At 39.8% G+C, this 17437-nt stretch overlaps 1 protein-coding gene across 4 annotated transcripts in view; it reads right to left on the bottom strand.

The window, feature by feature from the left end:
- Window positions 1-17437, bottom strand: part of ephb1 (EPH receptor B1) — a 168408-nt gene that overhangs the window by 37830 nt on the left and 113141 nt on the right. For all 4 annotated transcript variants that reach the window (XR_015125997.1, XR_015125999.1, XR_015125998.1 and 1 more), the window contains exon 6: window positions 5685-5809. Coding sequence is in view for 1 of the 4 variants with exons in the window: in XM_086271449.1 (XP_086127575.1) it covers window positions 5685-5809 (125 nt within the window). In the remaining 3 variants the exon portion in view is untranslated. The remainder of the gene's footprint in view (window positions 1-5684; window positions 5810-17437) is intronic.

Raw genomic sequence — 17437 nt, 5'->3', positions numbered from 1 at the left:
CCTTTCATGCTGCCTGTCAAATGGGGATTATGTGACACACACACACACACACACACACACACACACACACACACACACACACACACACACACACACACATACATCTGCTACTTAAAATGAGCTGGCATTTGGCACTCCAGCAGGTTAGGAGATAACCAATGAAAGCCCATGCCAGGAGGGACTTCCAGGTATGAGAGGTCCTCCCCTGCTGCCAGTCAAATGAGGATTAGGAGGACCACACCCATACTTGCTAAATAAAGACAAAGTTGCAGGTGGGAAGGCAGATGGCGGAGCAGCCAATCAAAAGCGTTGCCAGGGGTGACAGAGAGTAAGCAATATGGGGAGTTTGGGCTCTATGACATGTAATAAAATCACCGAAACACACTTAGCGAGGCAACTCTCTCATGAATATTGTTCACAGATTTAATCGATTCATTTTTATTGATGTGTCTTGTCCGGACTGTTGTTAATACACGAGCACATGTCTATTAATTATAACCTACCACCTACATGACTAACATAAAGTAGTGACACTGCATATATTTGGATGTTTTAATTGAAGTTCTTATGGAGAATCTATTATATTTATTAGAATTATTGTATTACTACCAGAGCAATTATAATTGTATTGGTATTAACAGACTGTCACTTCTTTCTTTTTTTTCAAATTCCAATACACACCCAGTTGCTCTTCTAGTGCCAGTTTTCCTTGGCCACTTGTCATCCTTTCACTTCTGGAAATTTGTATTTTTGTGTGACTTTCTGAATCGAAATGATTCCTCTTGTGGGTCTGTTATAGGTGGTAGTCATATAAGACTATTTAAAAAAGCCTGATTTGACTTCACTTCACTTGGTCTGCAAAAACAAACAAACTATGTGTACACAGACACCTCTCAAAGTACACATAGTTTGTTTGTTTTTAAAAAACAAAAACAAAAAAACCCCCACCAAAAATGGACAGCATGGCTCCTTGGCACAGAGACAAACTTGGTAGTACCATGTGTCTTATTGAAAAGCTCACACACATGGGTGCACTCACACGCGCACATAAAGAGAAAGATGGGGAGTATATAAGACAAAATTTTGATATTTGAAGAAAAAAAAACCTCTTCTATTAATGTTCCCAATTAAAATGTATTGCCTAAGGTTGGGAAAAAACCACTTTAGTAGGGGGCAACAATTTAAATCTCAGAGAGTAGATAGTTTTTATTTCCAAATGCAAATAATTACCACTGCCTCATGAATTCTAATCTAAAAGGAAAATGGTAATTATTTTTAAATTGTAAAATAGTCGTGATAAAAATACGACATTAAAGACCCCCAATGTCTCTTAATGATTTTGTGAAGTAAAGAAGTTAAACCAGTGTAAGAGCAAATTTTATCCCCACACAAAAAGGGTCTCGCATTTGTTTTTCATTGCGATTCTGCAAAGCTGTATGTTTAACACTAATGAGGATGGTAAAAGACAAGCAAGAAAATTCAATTTATCTAATGTAAGTTTCAAGGGAAACCTATTTGTTTTTGCTCTTTGAGTTTTTCTTGTTCTTTGTAGGTAGGCACCTTTTCTTTTTCTCTTTGTATGCATTCCATTCACCTGGAGACCTACAAGAAGGCTTCGGTAAGTGAGTAGGGAGACAAACAAAGAGGGAGAAAAGAAGAGAGTGCGCTCTTGCTGAGGGACTGAGGGAGTGCTGCATAAGTTCCAATGAGAGAAAAAAAAGAAGAAAAAAAGAAAAAGAAAACTTTTTTTAGTGTGTGTGTCCATAAAAGTGTTGTAGTTGAGACAAAGGAATAACATGCATTCCCAATTACTTCTTCTGAGGACCTTTTAATTATATGTAAGGTGAGATTTGCAGTAAGACTGCCCCCCAAAAAGTTGTAAGTGTTAATGGTCAGTATGTTGCAGATCATAGTGACATGCCATAAAACTTGCATTTGCTCTCGAATTTGTTACACCGTAGCATGACAGTACTGCTGTCATCCAGAATGGATACACCTGGACTGCTGCCGACACGCAAACACTGACACTCGCTCACACACAGATCCCGGCACACACACACACATCCTCTCTCTGACACCAGCAGAGCAATCAGTAACCAGAGCCGGTGGCTGCTCCGCTCCAGCCTTAATGGAGGGCCTGACCTCCGCTACGCTGCGTTATTTCCACCCTCCCCAAATTTTCAGGCAACCAGAGGAAAAGGGGTCTGAGAAAAATGGAGAGAACGAGAGCATGCGATTCTACTTTTTCTCAACAAATCTTCGACTCATTTAATCTTGCTTCCCAATTTACAGAGTCCTGAGACCGCTTACTCTGGAATGAGAAGGTAGGTTGAAGAAGTGAGCGAAGCCTGTTGAGAGAACAGCCTCCAGCATTTTCTTGAGGTTTCAAGTGAAATTGTCAAAATGCAGTCATTTCCAACAGCTTTATATATGCAGCTACAGCTTAAACTGCAGTTCTACTATATATGGAAAATTTGGACTTATTCTGCAGCTTTACGATTATCATTACTGTTAACATTTTATATAGCAGTACATTTTCAGAAATGATAAATATTAAGTTGTTCGTTTAGTGATGTTGCTTATCATTAAATGAAATGTGCAAACATACACGGAAAAACAGTTCATAAGGCATAAAGAAGAGTTTTTGAGCACCTTTCTGCTTCAACACAGCCTGAACTCTCTTAGCTTTCTACTCAGTTTCTTTGGATTCATCACTCCATGAAACCTGTTACCACTGTTTTTTAGTCCAGTTCTTTTGTAATCTGGCACAACTCAGCCTTGTTTCCCCGTTTCACTAATGAGACCTCGGCAATCAGTAGAAGGATAAACTGAAGGACCAGATGCATCTTTCACCTGAATTTTTCCTCCTACTTTTTAAGAATGTGATTTTCAGATACTGTTCAGCTGCTGCAGCTTGTTTTTAGGCCTGCTACGTCTTCTTTTGTCCTGCACTTGTTCATTTTCCTCAGCATATTTAAAGATAAACTGCGCACCATGCCAAGATATGCCAACTTTTCAGATAATACCTCTGGGAATCACTCCGTTGATGCGAAAAATATTTAATCACTGTCAAACTGTCACTTTTTACAGATTCAACTAAAGAAATGGGAACAAATTATACGTTTTTGGCGAAGCGCTGCTAGTAATTTAAAAATTGGTTCTTTGCTAAGTTGTCTGTTATTTGTAAACACAACACGGGTTCATCCCTTGAGTTAGTTGCCTTTTTTATGCTTGAATGATTCACAGGTCAGTGTCGAGTAGCTTAAACAAACAAACAAAAACATTCCTCAGAAAATTGTCAGGTACAAGTACCGGTACTGGAAATGAGTGAAAAAGCTGCCACTTATTTCTAAAGCTCAAAAACGTTTAAAATTTAGAATAATGTGGCTCGAAACTTTTTCCACAGTATTGTATATGGGACATCGGTGCAATTGAGACATTTCTTTCCCAAAAGCAGTTATTTTAAAATAAAAATAAAGAAGGAAATACCTAAAGATCTGTGCAAACATTCTGCTTCACTGACAGCATGACTACATTTTTTTTTTTAGCTTTTCCAGCGAGTGACTTAAAGCAGACATGCTTTAAGCCTGAGTCCTGTAGCCCCAGAGGGTGTCCTGGTGGCTCAGCAGACAACATCACAGAGCATGTACTTTTCCTTGCATGTATATCTCCCTTTAAAAATGATCAAGAACCAGTCCAATCACTGTTGCATATGACATTCTGTATTGCACTGTCACAGAAAAAACAAAACAGCAAACAATCAAACCTGCGTACAAGAACTAAACTTGTATCGAACAAGTACTATGACGAGGTTGTGAGAGAAGTAGATCATTCCTTTATGAACAACCTGAAGTATTACTCAACACAAAATGTGACAATGCCATGCTGTTAGAGAAGTTGCCATTGTCAGTGACTATATGTGGCTCCCGGGGAGATGGAGTTTGCAGAAAGACAGCTCATGCTTTGCTGTGCTAAGGACTAGCTGACTGTGGCAGGCACACTGAGAAAATCAACTCCATAACCATAACAGTGTTACTACTCTCATATTCAAAAGGCCACATCATCACTTTACAGCAGAATGGGCAAGAAAGCAAGGAAGATAAACTCACGAGAAAGCCATGCCAAGGTGTGTGACAGAGAGAATCTACATGGCATTACGCACTTATGTGCATAGGGAAATTTAGCAGGCTGGGAAATTACACTTCAATCCATTTAGCTTCATTTGATTCTTTTGGCCAAAAACTTCAACCACCTGCACTTTTGGTTGGTTGGTGCTTAATCAGGCATAAAAACACATCTACACTGACACTTTGGACAGCCAGGGCTGGCTGAAGAAGTGTCTGTTCAGAACCTATAAAAAGCTGCGTCAGATCCAAAATACAGCTTGTCAGAAGAGGACCACCGTAGTGGAAATCTCATCTTCACAGCCCAGTGTGTCACAAAGCAATCACTCTGACTCTCCTTCTGTGTCTTACTCAGAGTCACACGGGGAAGTATTTTTCCAGATAGACACAAAAACATAGGGGTATATGTAGGTGCATTAAGACTGAGCCAGACAGGGTCGAGTACAACCTCTCTGTCACCTGAGCTATCCCAGTACAATTAGCAACCTTGTCCTTGTTAATTCACTAATTTGTGATTACGCAGTGCTCGTCTATTTGCGTGAGGATGCACTGCATAAACATCAATAGGATTAGGTTTCATTGATATTCATGAGCTAATGGGGGGGGGGGGGGGGCTGTATAAGTGTTATTTACACGACACTAAGCTGTCTGGCAGATAAGGTTTCTCAGGGCCATCGCAATCAGATTCAATTTCATGACCTGTGCAATGCCAGAGGGGAAAACAGCAAGCGCTGCAGCTAATATTGGATAACTGAGTGTCCAACTGCAAACACTATTTAAAAACATGATTGTTGTTCTCTCTGATAGAAAATGCTAAATGTGACAAAACTATTCTAAGGTGGGATTGTGAATATTGATCGCAAAGCCTTAGCCAAAATGAGTTTGTGTGAAGTAAATAACTCAACACAAAAAGAATAAAAAAAAAACATTGATAAAACTATATTGATTTTTTATTTGAAAAGCAGAACATGAGTGAAGGTGCACCAAATCTTAGCTTAGGACGACAAGGACTGGAGAGAAAAAAAACAAACTGCACAACCAACTTTGCTATACCTATCGATCAGCTTGAGGAGGACAAACAAGGACCCAAACAAAAAAGCTAAAGTCTCCAATCTCTCAGTATCATTATGTTCAAGGCCTTGGGAAAAGCCTACAGGTCAATACTTGTGCAGCAGAGGCTCCGTGGGGTAGGACTGGCGACTTAATAAAGCAGACGTATTGTGTGTGAGCAGACGGGTCGATGTGACTCCCTCCAGATGCAATGCATTTTCACAGTGGGACAGGTTGCTGCACTACGCAGAGTGGGCCTGGAGCAGAGGTCAAACTATTCGCTTCATCAGCAGCCGAAACCAAAGAACAGTGGGAGAGGCAGAGTGAACACAGCGAAAGAACATATTATCAACCCAGGGGGACTCAGCTCAGAGATATCAAGGAGAGCTTTGGTTTTTGGGCGGATTTATATGCAGTTGAATATGCAGAGTAGACGACACGAGTAAAAGAACTTCAGCCATTACAGAAACACACACACACACACACACACACACACACACACACACTTACCTTTTCATAGTAGCGTAGCTCGTAGTCGAGGATGATGCCATTTGGCTGTTCTGGTTGAGGCCATGAGAGTGTGAAGCTATTCATGGTGGAGCTGATTTGGTGCATGATGGGAACTATTGAAGGAGCTGGAGGAGACAGAACGAGTAAGACAAAATTAGTGCATTTCTATAATAACCGGCTTTAATTACACATGTTTCTCGCCCACAAGTGTTTGTTGGTTGTAGGTGGTTATTCAAAAATACTCAAATTCAAGATAATTAAACAGATTGGTGAGCAAGGGTAGCCTGACTAAACAGCTGAATTGCTCAGTTCTGTGCATGTTTGTCTGTCCTCAAGGCTCAATTTCATGAAACCTGGAGGTGAAGTTAGAAAATGTGGCTTCAAATGCAGAGCGCTTTCTCTAAAGTTAGGGGATTTGCTTTAGTGCATTTAGTTCAATAATTCAATCCAAATACTTTCAAACATGATGCACTTTTGAATTCTGTACATGTGCAAATAAAACATCACGCTGCTGCACAAATACAAACTGAACTATTTCACCATCAGTATGCTTCTCAGAGTCCGAGCGGCTTAAACAGTGCAACTGCCTCTCTCATTAGTAAGCAGGTAAGCAGCTGAGTTAGAGCGATTAGGCCTGCTCTCTGCCATATTCTGGCACCGCAGGACCAAATATAAACTGGCTTTAGCCAAAACAGATCTGCCAATTTTGGCCGAGATTTGTGGGCGTGGACTTGGGCCGAGCGAGCAGGACTCTGGCTACCAGAATGGTCCATCACCACGAGCCTGGCAAGTGTCCCGCTACCATTGTGTTAGATTTTGTCCGCTGATGGGCAGAGAATTCAGGAGCATGAGTGCAGCCTCTACAGGATGCACTGGATCAGTTCTCCCTTTTCTTTCACGACTACTCATTCACACAGTTGTGTTAACTTAGACTTAAAAACTTAAATATCAACTTGTTTTCATTTCTGTCATTATTAAATTTCATAAACATTTTTTTTCCTGAAAATTCAGTGAGAGTATAGGTAATAAAACTAAATAAAACAGACACTGAGTGTCTTTGCTACCTTTGGGTTATAAAAAAATGAAAATATTGCACATTTTTATACTGATCAATCTTATGTTCTGTAAAAATATTTTTATATTAATTCACAATTTGCATCACAAGTTATTGTGAGGACTGCCGAGGCATATTACAGCGATAACACTGTAAATACACGTTATTACTTTTGCCTTTAAAGAAAAAAGCACTTAAGGCTTAAAATCATTAAACTGATGAGACAAAATTATCATACTTGGCCACTTATTCATACAGGAAATTGAACCATTATTATAAATGAGTGAGTCAGTATGTGACCCCACAGCAGTGAATTTAAAGTCAGATGTTTTCATTCAGTCAGGTTTGAGTAAAAAACATTGACTGATCAAAATCTGGTCATTACAAAACCATCAGCTTCGAGGGAAATTGTGCATTTTCTGCATAAGCAGCTGTTACGTCCAACATAATACATACTGAAAATAGACCCAGTAGAAATCACTTTGCATTTTATATTATTCATTTAATCAGTTTTTGTGTTATTAAGGAAAAAGTCTTGGGACCATTTATGAGTTTTCTCTTTTTCATTTAGTTGAATTATATACAAATAGATTGTGTTTGTTTGATTTCTTGTACACTTGCTTGTTGCATTTGAAAAGGTGAGTCCTGTAAAACCCTTACTGGCTTCTTTCCTATCATGCATAACAGTATTTGTATCTTCTGCTCAACTGTGTAAATAAATACGAAACTCGTGCATTTCATATTATGATTAATCAATGCAGACATCTTGGTAATTCCAAAAGATTTGGGTTTTTTTGTTTGTTGTTTTTTTCACTTGCAACAGTATACTCTATTATTAGCGATATCAGTATCAGTGATGTCCTAGTGAACCAAATTATAGAGCAGAAAGGGGAAAAAAAGCAAGCTTTGCACCCAGCCAGTATATTCAAGACGGAGTCAATACAAACAATGCCCCTGTTTGCATATGAACTGCATCTTTTTCATGTAATGAAACCCTTTAAAATCAAATCACTATAGTACCGTGATTGTTTTGACCCAGCTCCACCGTATATTCCATCCTTCAGCCCAAGTACACCTGAACGCACACACACGGGCTGTCAATTAACCCCGACAGTAAGCAATTTCCTGCTCATCTCATATTTTTTTGCCCTCTGCAACTGTCATACCGCTATCATCTGTGCTCCTCTTCATGCTTCACATGTTGCTCGGAGATTGTATTATAAATAAAACTTGATAAAACTTGCGCTGTGTGTGCATGCCGATGTGCCTGCGCTTATGTTTGCGTGCTGTGTTATATCTTTGAATTTAAGTTAGATGAAAGTCTAAGAAGACATTTTTTTAAATTCAAGATAAGACCTCTGTGTGAACCAGAGCGGGATCTGATCAGCTGCAAGCATGTTTTTAATCTATATGGACTACAAGTGTGAAGTAAAATGAATTGAACTGAAATTAAATTAAATCCTATTTTTACCGTTTAAAATAAAAAAGGTGTCGCATGCTGATGCGGTGTCCCTCAGGTTGTCTTACTGCTTAGTATTACTTCTTTTACTATTTTTGTCACTGCTGTTATTTAGCGAATCTGTGTCGTGTTGTTGCTGAATGCAGTATCTAAGCTACTTTGACAATGATTTTTCTTACTCCCGCTTGTAGTATTAATTTATGTAATCCCATTAAGACTTTAAATATCACAAACAGTGTCACATTGACTGTAAGCTTTGGGGGTTTTCTTTCTTTTGGTCCACATGGGACCCATTTTGCCTTCCTCTGGCTGGAGCTTACTTTCCAAAGGTCTGGAATTCTGTGTGGGGGAAAAAACAAACGAGCCCAGAGCAAAATGAAATACTACTTCAGGTTTCAAGAAAGACAGGACAGAAGAGTCTCATTGTGCTTCTGTCTGGTAACAGATGGAAAGAATAGCTCAAAGAATCAAGCCAAAGGCTACCACAATGTCTTTTCATGCCAGATATGTCTGATTTAGACTTCTGCGGGAAACCTACGTCGTAAGCAGAAACCCTTTTTAACACTAACCTTCCACATAACCTGACACGCACCTCTCGAGAAATGCAACTACACGTCAGGTCGATGTGACCTGTAACTATTGTAATTGGCCAGTGTAGCGCCACTGAATCCTCCTATTAAGACCGGATACCCAGAGGGGGAAAAAATGTCCCAACATTTCGTGTTTTTTCTATACGCTTCCAGCACGGTGATTAATGTGTAACCATACACACGCATAAATGTAGCCAACCATGTCTGCCATAATGTAAGTTAAGTTATAGGCTCTATAAAGGCTCCACACAGAAGTCTGAATCAGAAATTAGGGGAGGATTAAAAGAAAACGGTAAAGATTTGATTACTTGTGCTGTAATGGGACAGATCAGTCATGTGGCAATGGAGCTCCTGATAGGCTATTACCTGTGACACGATCAATCAGAGCTGTGCTTGGACACTGAGGCCACAAAGTTTAATATTTCAATTTGTAACATGCGGAGAATTATAATATAATAACATATGTAATAATCACATTTTGTTTCAGCTGGATTTGGCATCAAAGCAGCAATAAGAAGCCAAGCCCTCTTTATTTAGCTGTCTTTGTGCTGCAGAGAGTGCAGCAAGGACTACGGCACAAATCACAAGGCTGCAGTAACTGAAGCCTGTGCTGCAAAGTGAAACAGTGAGCATATGCTGCATTTTACTTTGCACATCCATATATCCCATTGTAGATACTGTAAATCTGTTTAAGCTGTAAAGTTGCATTCATTTGCACAGAAATAACACAAAAGATCAGAAAGTTAAGACACAACTTAAAACTTTATTTTGACCAAACATGTAGTTGCTCTTTCACAACTTTGGAGCTGCTGAGCGTCAGACTCTTAATAAATGATGCACCAGGATGTGTTTTCTTATTTCTGTAAAATGCATCAATCTGTGATCCAGGAGGAAACTTTTCTTTTTAAACAAAAGCAGCACAAATTATTCAATAAAAAATTAGACTGCTTAGCTTTAATGCACAAATCAGTTCCTGGAATGACATACATAAATATGCCCCAGATTTAACTCCATCATCATAAAGTAATTCAAGCTGCTATAATGGACTCTAATTAAAAGTTAAAGGATGAATTAAACCAGAGTTACTCATCAAACCAATTTGTGAAGACACAAGTGACTTTGATTATAAAATATATTCTGCCTACTGCTCATGTAAGTTCAAAGCCTTGGTGTTTCATATAGTCCTGGAAAGAAATCCTCACCCCCATGTTTGCAGGCATAAATACAGCCCCACACAAGCCCATGCTCTACATTGTGCACCTATCAGCCACTTGGCTCTTGGCCTGCTCGCTGAGGCCTAGTCATCACTCCACCTGGTCTCCACTCACATCTTGCTGAATAACTCCTCTGTTCAAAAGGCAGCAAATGGCACCCTCTCTCAACTAAGTCATCTTTTTATCACAGTCCTTGGTGATTATTCCATTTCTTTTGCTTCTCTGTGTACTTCACTCTTGCATAAGCATTCAAGTTATAGTAGGGAAAAAACCCTCTGACCTTTTTACATGTGTTTGCACGTAAATCCTGTTTTCTAAGAAAACCAAGGTTATTCGACAGCTTCGACAGCTTCGACTGGGGTTAGTATTTCTTGATGTGAATGTCAGATAATTTTGTAAAATGTAAATGTTGAACAAATGAATAGGCTCTGTTTATCCTGTCAGTGTGAATGGATTTTGTTCCGTCTGCCTTTCTTGGCTCTCACCTCCTGCCCCCACCTTTCCTGCTCCTATACCCTAGACAGAGAGTGTAAGAGCTAAGCTTCACCTCAGTGCACTTCAGCCTCTCTGCTTCTCAGGCTAGTTCACGCTCCACTGACCAGGGCTAGGGCTGCCTGGGCCGCATTATCAATTACCGGCCACAGGCACACACTGTTCCTGACAGACCCCAGGGAGGGGCACTCCACGCAGAAATTACTGCAGCAAAAAAAGAGAAGAAAAAAAAGAAGAAGAGGGGAGCCCTGAGTCCTTGTCCCAACCAAATTCATACAGAAAAACAATGAAATTGTTTTTTCTTTTTTTCCCAGCGATTCAGGTGTTGTGCGTCACTGATGGCCAATTTGGAGGAACAACATCCAATCAGAGCCTTTTATGTTCATTAACTAGTGCTAGAGGATCTCATACAATACAAGAGCTGAGATGTTCTTGTTATTACTCCTTTAACCAATTTAAGTTTGGCATAACTAATGCAGTTGTTGTTTCCCAAAAGCACAACACAGACTCTCAGTGAACTCAAACATCAGCTCAACTGGAATAATGTGATATTAACATGTACCCTTATAATATACATTTCCACTACCCTCTCTGAAGAGGAGAGGGAATTTTTTTTTTTTAAAACAGCTGTGTCCCACTGGACATACTGACTGTGCTCGGAGAAGAAAAGCAGAACAGGAAAAAAAAAAATCATGTGCACATGTATGTGGGTCCTACCAGGCTACGTGTGAAGAGCCTGTCACAGACAATGTGTCGTGCCTATATGAGGGTGAGGTTCAGCCCAATGAAGCACCGCTGTCCCCACCAACTGCGTCCCCCGCTGTCACCATGGGACGATAATGGTGACAGTGATTGGTGACTGTGTCCTGCACTCCTCCCTCCCCCCTCCATCCTTCCCATCCCTTGCTCCTGTGCTCCACTTTTATCTGGCCTCACTCACAGCCCCTGGCTTTTAATGCAGAGCTCGGCTCACCATTAATCAAAGTCAAAGCCTCCAAGCTTCTGACTTAGACAGAAAGAGAGAGAGAAAAGAAGGAGGGACAGAGATGGGCCGGGACAGAAGCACGAGACAAAGTGATGAAAGAATGAAAAGCTTATTTTTTTTCTGCAATTAATCAACTGTAGAATATAGATGAGGTGAAGCACCACTTTGCATGTGTGCCACAAAGCTGAGGCTGTGGTTTCGCAGTGATTCCTCCAGCATGAAGTTGGTATAACTAATGTTAAACAGGAATGGTCAAAACTACTGCAGAGATACCGCAACTTTTAGTCTTCTTGGAAAAAGATCTGAACAAAAAAGGTGTATATCATCCATCTTTGGAAAGTCCCTCAAAAGCTATAGTAGAGATTACATAACTGTTTCCACAAGGTCAGAAGTGCTGCCTCAGACTAACAAAGTAAAGTTAATGTGTAAAAAGTGTGAAGCTCCCTTTGAATAAATTAGTTAAAGGCTATTTTCTGTATCTTGTACAAGGCAGTCAAATTGTTTTATAAGGTCAAACTCAAAATGAGAATAAAAGTTTCCAGTCTCCTTTCTTTCTCTGTGGCCTTTTTCTCATTAGAAACAGACTGAGATGGCTATACAAGTTCCTCGTATTAACATTTGAATTCCCGGCTAGAAATTCCTGCTCTGCCTCAGTTAGTATATGACAGAACAGAAAGTTATACTAGAATTCGTCAGCAGATCTTGTGCCACAGCCATATTCACTTCTGTGCAAAGGGGGGGGGGGAAGCAAACAAATATATATAAACATATTCGTTGCCACATGTACAAGTTGTTCTTTGTGCACTCGTGTTTTGTTTTTCAAGATGCTGCCACGCTACTGAACTGTGAAGCCTCTTAATAGCAACTCAGTGTCTCAGATGAGGGAAGCAGCCTATGTTGCCGTGCCTCTGTCAAAGGCATAGGTTCGACTGCCTTCCACCTTATTATCAGGGGCTCAGAGGGCCAAGCCAGCCATGACTACATGGTAATGGGCCTCTCTTGAACATCTTAAAGAGGGATCAGTTCAGCGCCAAGGATTTCTGTCAAGGAACCATGGTTTGAATTATTTTTAAAATCACATTATACGTGGACGATTCCAAACACAGAAAAAAAAGGAAGCACACACACAAGAAAAAAAAAAGAAGAAAATACCAGATACTTTCACACAGGAACAAGCGCACACAGAAACACAAACGTATGCTTACTTAAAACATCACATAGAGACATCAGAACTGACAAGGTGGCTCAGTGGCATCAGAACCGACACTTTTATTTTTTTCCCGCCTGCAGCTAATACCTCATTTTCTGGATCCAGGGACAGGATCCAACAGTTATGGGAACAGACATTAAGTGAAATAAAAATGGCACACTGGAGAGAGCCTCAAGACCCGTTTAAGATGATGAAGCTCTCAGACACCCTAAATCTTATACAGTGAGTGTAAAGCAACAAGAAACAAGGCAACACCCCAAAACAAATGGAAAGGCTGTAAACTGAAAAGACATAATGAGCAGTGTCTCCATGGACATGTTTGCCTAACATCTCATTGGGTTTTAGAACCCCACAGATGGCAGCTCTCTTTAATTCATCTGGTTGTTTGGATTTCAGTCTACTGCACTACATCTTAGTATCTTAAATGCAACTCGCCCAGGCAGACTTGCCCATAGAAGGCTTAGGATAGTAGTGTTTGCATTTCTGTGGGAATGGCTCTCCAAACAGCAACTAAGTGGAGGAGGATTGTTTGTAGATACACTTGGCGTTCTGTGGTCTGAGGGATTGTTGGCACATAATCTAGGTCAAGAAGGCTGTGCTAGTAAGATCAGAGAAATGTTGGGTATTAGCTCCATAAAACAGCACCAGTCAAGAGGCTTTTGGATATTTATTTCATGAAGTGTTCACTAAAACCGCACATAACAATTCAGGGAACAGAGTTACCACATTTGAAAAGGTTGGGATAAAAAAAACCCAACAAAAACACTTTGCTAGCAGCACTTTGTACAAGTTAACTGCCCAGGATGGAATAAATGAGGGAACACGGCTAGCACAGTGTAGTATTCACCACACGTTTATGGTTTTACTGCCAATGGTGTGACCATATATATTTAACTCTGTGGCCATATTGTATTTAACTAAATCCAAAATAGAGTTTCTTAATCTTTAAATTAAACAACATACAGTAAAAGCTATTATCCAGTGGCCAAGATAGATAAATATGACTAAATTCAGGCCAGGCTTGAATGATGGTCTTAACGGGGGCAGTATATAACCTGTGTGTCTTTATCATTATATGTGTGTGTGTGTGCGTGTTTGTTTCCTGGAGAGCAAAGGCTGTGAATGAACTCCTAAATCACACTATTGATCAGCCCTTCCTCCCAGACACACGCTGGGATCGAGGGCAGTTAAATGGCCTCTTTGGTGATTCACACTAAATCCCCTTACCCTCCTCCCCCACTATCCTCTCCTTTTCTTCTACTCCTCCACAGTCTCCCCTTGCTCCCCTCAACCTTGTCTTTTCATAGCCAGTTCATGCTACAGCCATCTAAATACTGCTGCATACTGTTTTCTGGATACCCTTGGTTTACCGTAATCACACGACTATTTATGGTAAACCCAAGTCAAAATGAAAATGCAAAGACTTCACCAACACAAGTGCAAACTTTTTATCATGATCACTTGAACACATATCCCCTCACAGGTTGTTATCAGACCAGAAAGGCAATAATGTAACACTGCCCTTGACAAACAGCCTATATTTCACAGGTAGGCTCTACTTATCTTCTAAATTATATATTTTATGGTGTTATTTGTAGTTTAGAATCAGGGAAATGTAAATTTTTGCTATCAATGCCTGAACTGAAATTGAGTGTGAAACTGATAAAACTGTCTTTTTATTGCTTTTCCGTGACCTGAAACTATATCACTGGCCGTACGCTTTGGAGTCATGTTAAGGTGCAATGCTGTATATGGATATAAAGGCTATAGTTTAAGATAGTCTTCAAAAAGTTGATCCTTTAGTCTTAAATTCAATCCGCAAGACCTCCCGACAACTATGGATTGTATAAATAAGTAAGCAATATGTACATTTCCATGGCAAACATGGAAATTAGCCACCTGTAGCAAAAAATGCAAGCCTTACATGTGAAAGATCACTGGTTATATTCTGGGAACTTGTGACATCTAGTCCACTCCTAGTCTAGTCCCTATCAGGTCCCAGTCCCAAATAACTGGAAGGGTTGCATCACGCTGGGCTTCTGGTGTAAAATCTGTTGTGGTGACCCCTTTGGAAAATAAGAGATCAGTCAAAAATACCTTATTGATGAAAACTGCTAACTGCATTATGGATCTCTATGCCAGATCTCTTCTGGCATACCCAGTGCAGGGTGATTTGTCCATTGATCAGTATAAACATCTTCCTTTTTATTTGTTCTAATAGCTTTTACTTTATGGATAATGTTTAGCAAAGCCACAAATTCATACAACTGGGAATACTCTCATCGATCAAGACTCTAGAATCTGCTGAGGCAAATTTCCACATCCTCATCTGTGCACTCTGGTTCAAATAAATATGGCCAACCTTCAAGCCAAAGTGACTCGCTACCTAACTCATAGAAGATTTAGCTGCTTAGTTTCCAGAAAGTCAACGCATAGTTTGCGCAGTCACACAACAACCACAATAAAACAGAAAAATACCAACTTGAAATAAACTGGTCAACAACTGATTTTATATGTTCCTCGAGGCTAAGATGTACAGGATACAAATGCTTGTTACATTACTCAGTCACACTCCCTCCACAAATAAACAGCTGTGCACAGAAATAAGGTTTAGGTATTATTTTCTATTTCATTTAGAGATGGAGTTACTTTTCCCTTCGCATAAGCTGGGAAATTTGCCAACAGAAACTGTTGCACATTTGATTGACTTTATACTTCATATATTTTAAATTGATTGTAGAGATGCTCGAAACAACAGTTTTTCATGGATGCATGAAAGTCTGCAGGGGACTTGTGGACACACTTTGATGGCAACATTTAAATGGCGCAGACCATCGTGCTTTACTTTACACTGAATTTGTTCAGTGAATGTATAAGATGATGTAAGTATTCAATGTTTCTGAAAGTATAAATGTGCTTCACTGCTGCACTGAAGAGTCTTTGGGAATCTAGAACCTTATATCTTAAGGATGTCTTTGTTGTTGTTGTTGGGTGTTTTTTCTTCTTTTTTTGAGCACATTAACATTTATCCCTTCTGGATACTTCTACATCGTTATTGACCTCGAAAACCCCCATTGAAGTCAGGAACAGTGCAATTACCTGTCTACAAAGGGGCCATATAGAGCTGGACATAGGCTTGGCAGATTACTAGCAGACACCTCATTACTGCAGCAGACTTCAACAATAGGCCTGGGCATTGCTTCTTCTACATCTATCTGTCAAGTGTACTATTAGTCTGTCAAATGGGGACAGTCAGCACCATTAGGCCACCTTGATAATCAGACCTATTTACTCCCTCATTTTCCTCTTCTTCACTGTCAGTCTTTCAGTCTGGTAGGGGGAAAAAAAGCACTCCATTTCTCCATCCTGCCTTGCCTTCCCTCCCACTCATCTCCTGATTCTTTCTCAGACAAAGACAAGTTCAGTTGGTCATTATGTTCCTCAGAGAGTCGTTGTAATCAAATGTGGTATGCCCTCAACCAAGCGGGCCAAATTTAATTTCAAAATGTAGTCCCACACAAAGGAGATCTGGATGAAGCAATTACTATGTCACTGGTCTTTGATATAAATGTAAAGTTCATTCTACAATTAAAGTAAAACAGGGCTCAACTAGACTTCGTTCGATATTATATATTTTATCAGCGGATGAGAGTATGTATTTGCACATCTTTAGAGGATAGGAAACATGACATGAGCTATCAAAGTGCACGACTGACGAAAGGATCCGTGGACCCAGGCTACTAAAAACTTGTCACTTTCTTCCTTTCGAGACTCAACAATCTTTTTTTTCCACTAAGCAACTCCACTTTATGTTTGTTTAATTCCCCCAAGCTTTGCTTTTTACAGTTCGACCCATCCACAAACAGAAAAAAGGAAGAAAGCCTCATTTAAATGTTTCACATGGTCAGTATTTGTCCCTTGATAGGTGTTTTTTTGTGTACAAGTCAAAGCTCTACAAAAGCATGAAAAAAATCGCTTGTAGCAAAAAGGACCATCAAAGTCAATATCCTCAACCTGTCATTTCCATTGGATGGGCTTGGCTCCCACCACACAAATCACACAAGCAAGTACAGAGACACAGACAGGGAGAATAAGAGGAAATAATACCACCCTGAAGCTAACCATAGCATGGACACATGTGCATCCATGTGAATACACATGGATGTATAGAAACACAAGCTTAAAAAAGTGTCCTCCAATCTGACACTTTAGTGTTGAACAGGGACGAGATTTGAATCTCAATTAGCTGCTACATACCTATAAAGCAAGCTGTGCTCTTTTTGCCCCACAATATAACATTTAACAGGCAATTTTCTCAGTTAAGGAAAGGAAGGGCTAGAAAGAGCATGTATGCATACCTCACCTGAACAATTTTCCTCTCTCTTCAAGGCCTGATTATTCACAGTGGAGAAATATGAAATCATAGTAGCCCTGAAGATTCCTAAGCCATGAAGTGTGGCTTCATAATGCACATGATGAATACTCTATTAGGATGAAATGATTCACAGTATTTACAATAATAGGGTATTTGCCATTTCACAAATTAAACTGAAACAAAATGCAGAGTAACCAGAATGTTCAATTCAATTTTTCAATTTCATTTAAGTTACACAGCGCCAAATCACAACAACAGTTGCATCAAGGTGCTTTATATTGTAAGGTAGACCCTACAATAATATAAAGAAAACAGAGAAAACCAGAACAATTATGTTACCCCTATGAGCAAGCACTTTGGCGACAGTGGGAAGG

This window comes from Aulonocara sp. 'chitande type north' Nkhata Bay, linkage group LG18 (genome assembly GCF_057382095.1).
Source record: "Aulonocara sp. 'chitande type north' Nkhata Bay isolate Kocher_YH1m ecotype deep benthic linkage group LG18, A_spYH_male_GT1.1, whole genome shotgun sequence".
Classification (NCBI taxonomy): Eukaryota; Metazoa; Chordata; class Actinopteri; order Cichliformes; family Cichlidae; genus Aulonocara; species Aulonocara sp. 'chitande type north' Nkhata Bay.
The sequence above is the reverse complement of the archived record's forward strand: the minus strand, read 5'-3'. Positions and strand labels throughout refer to the sequence as shown.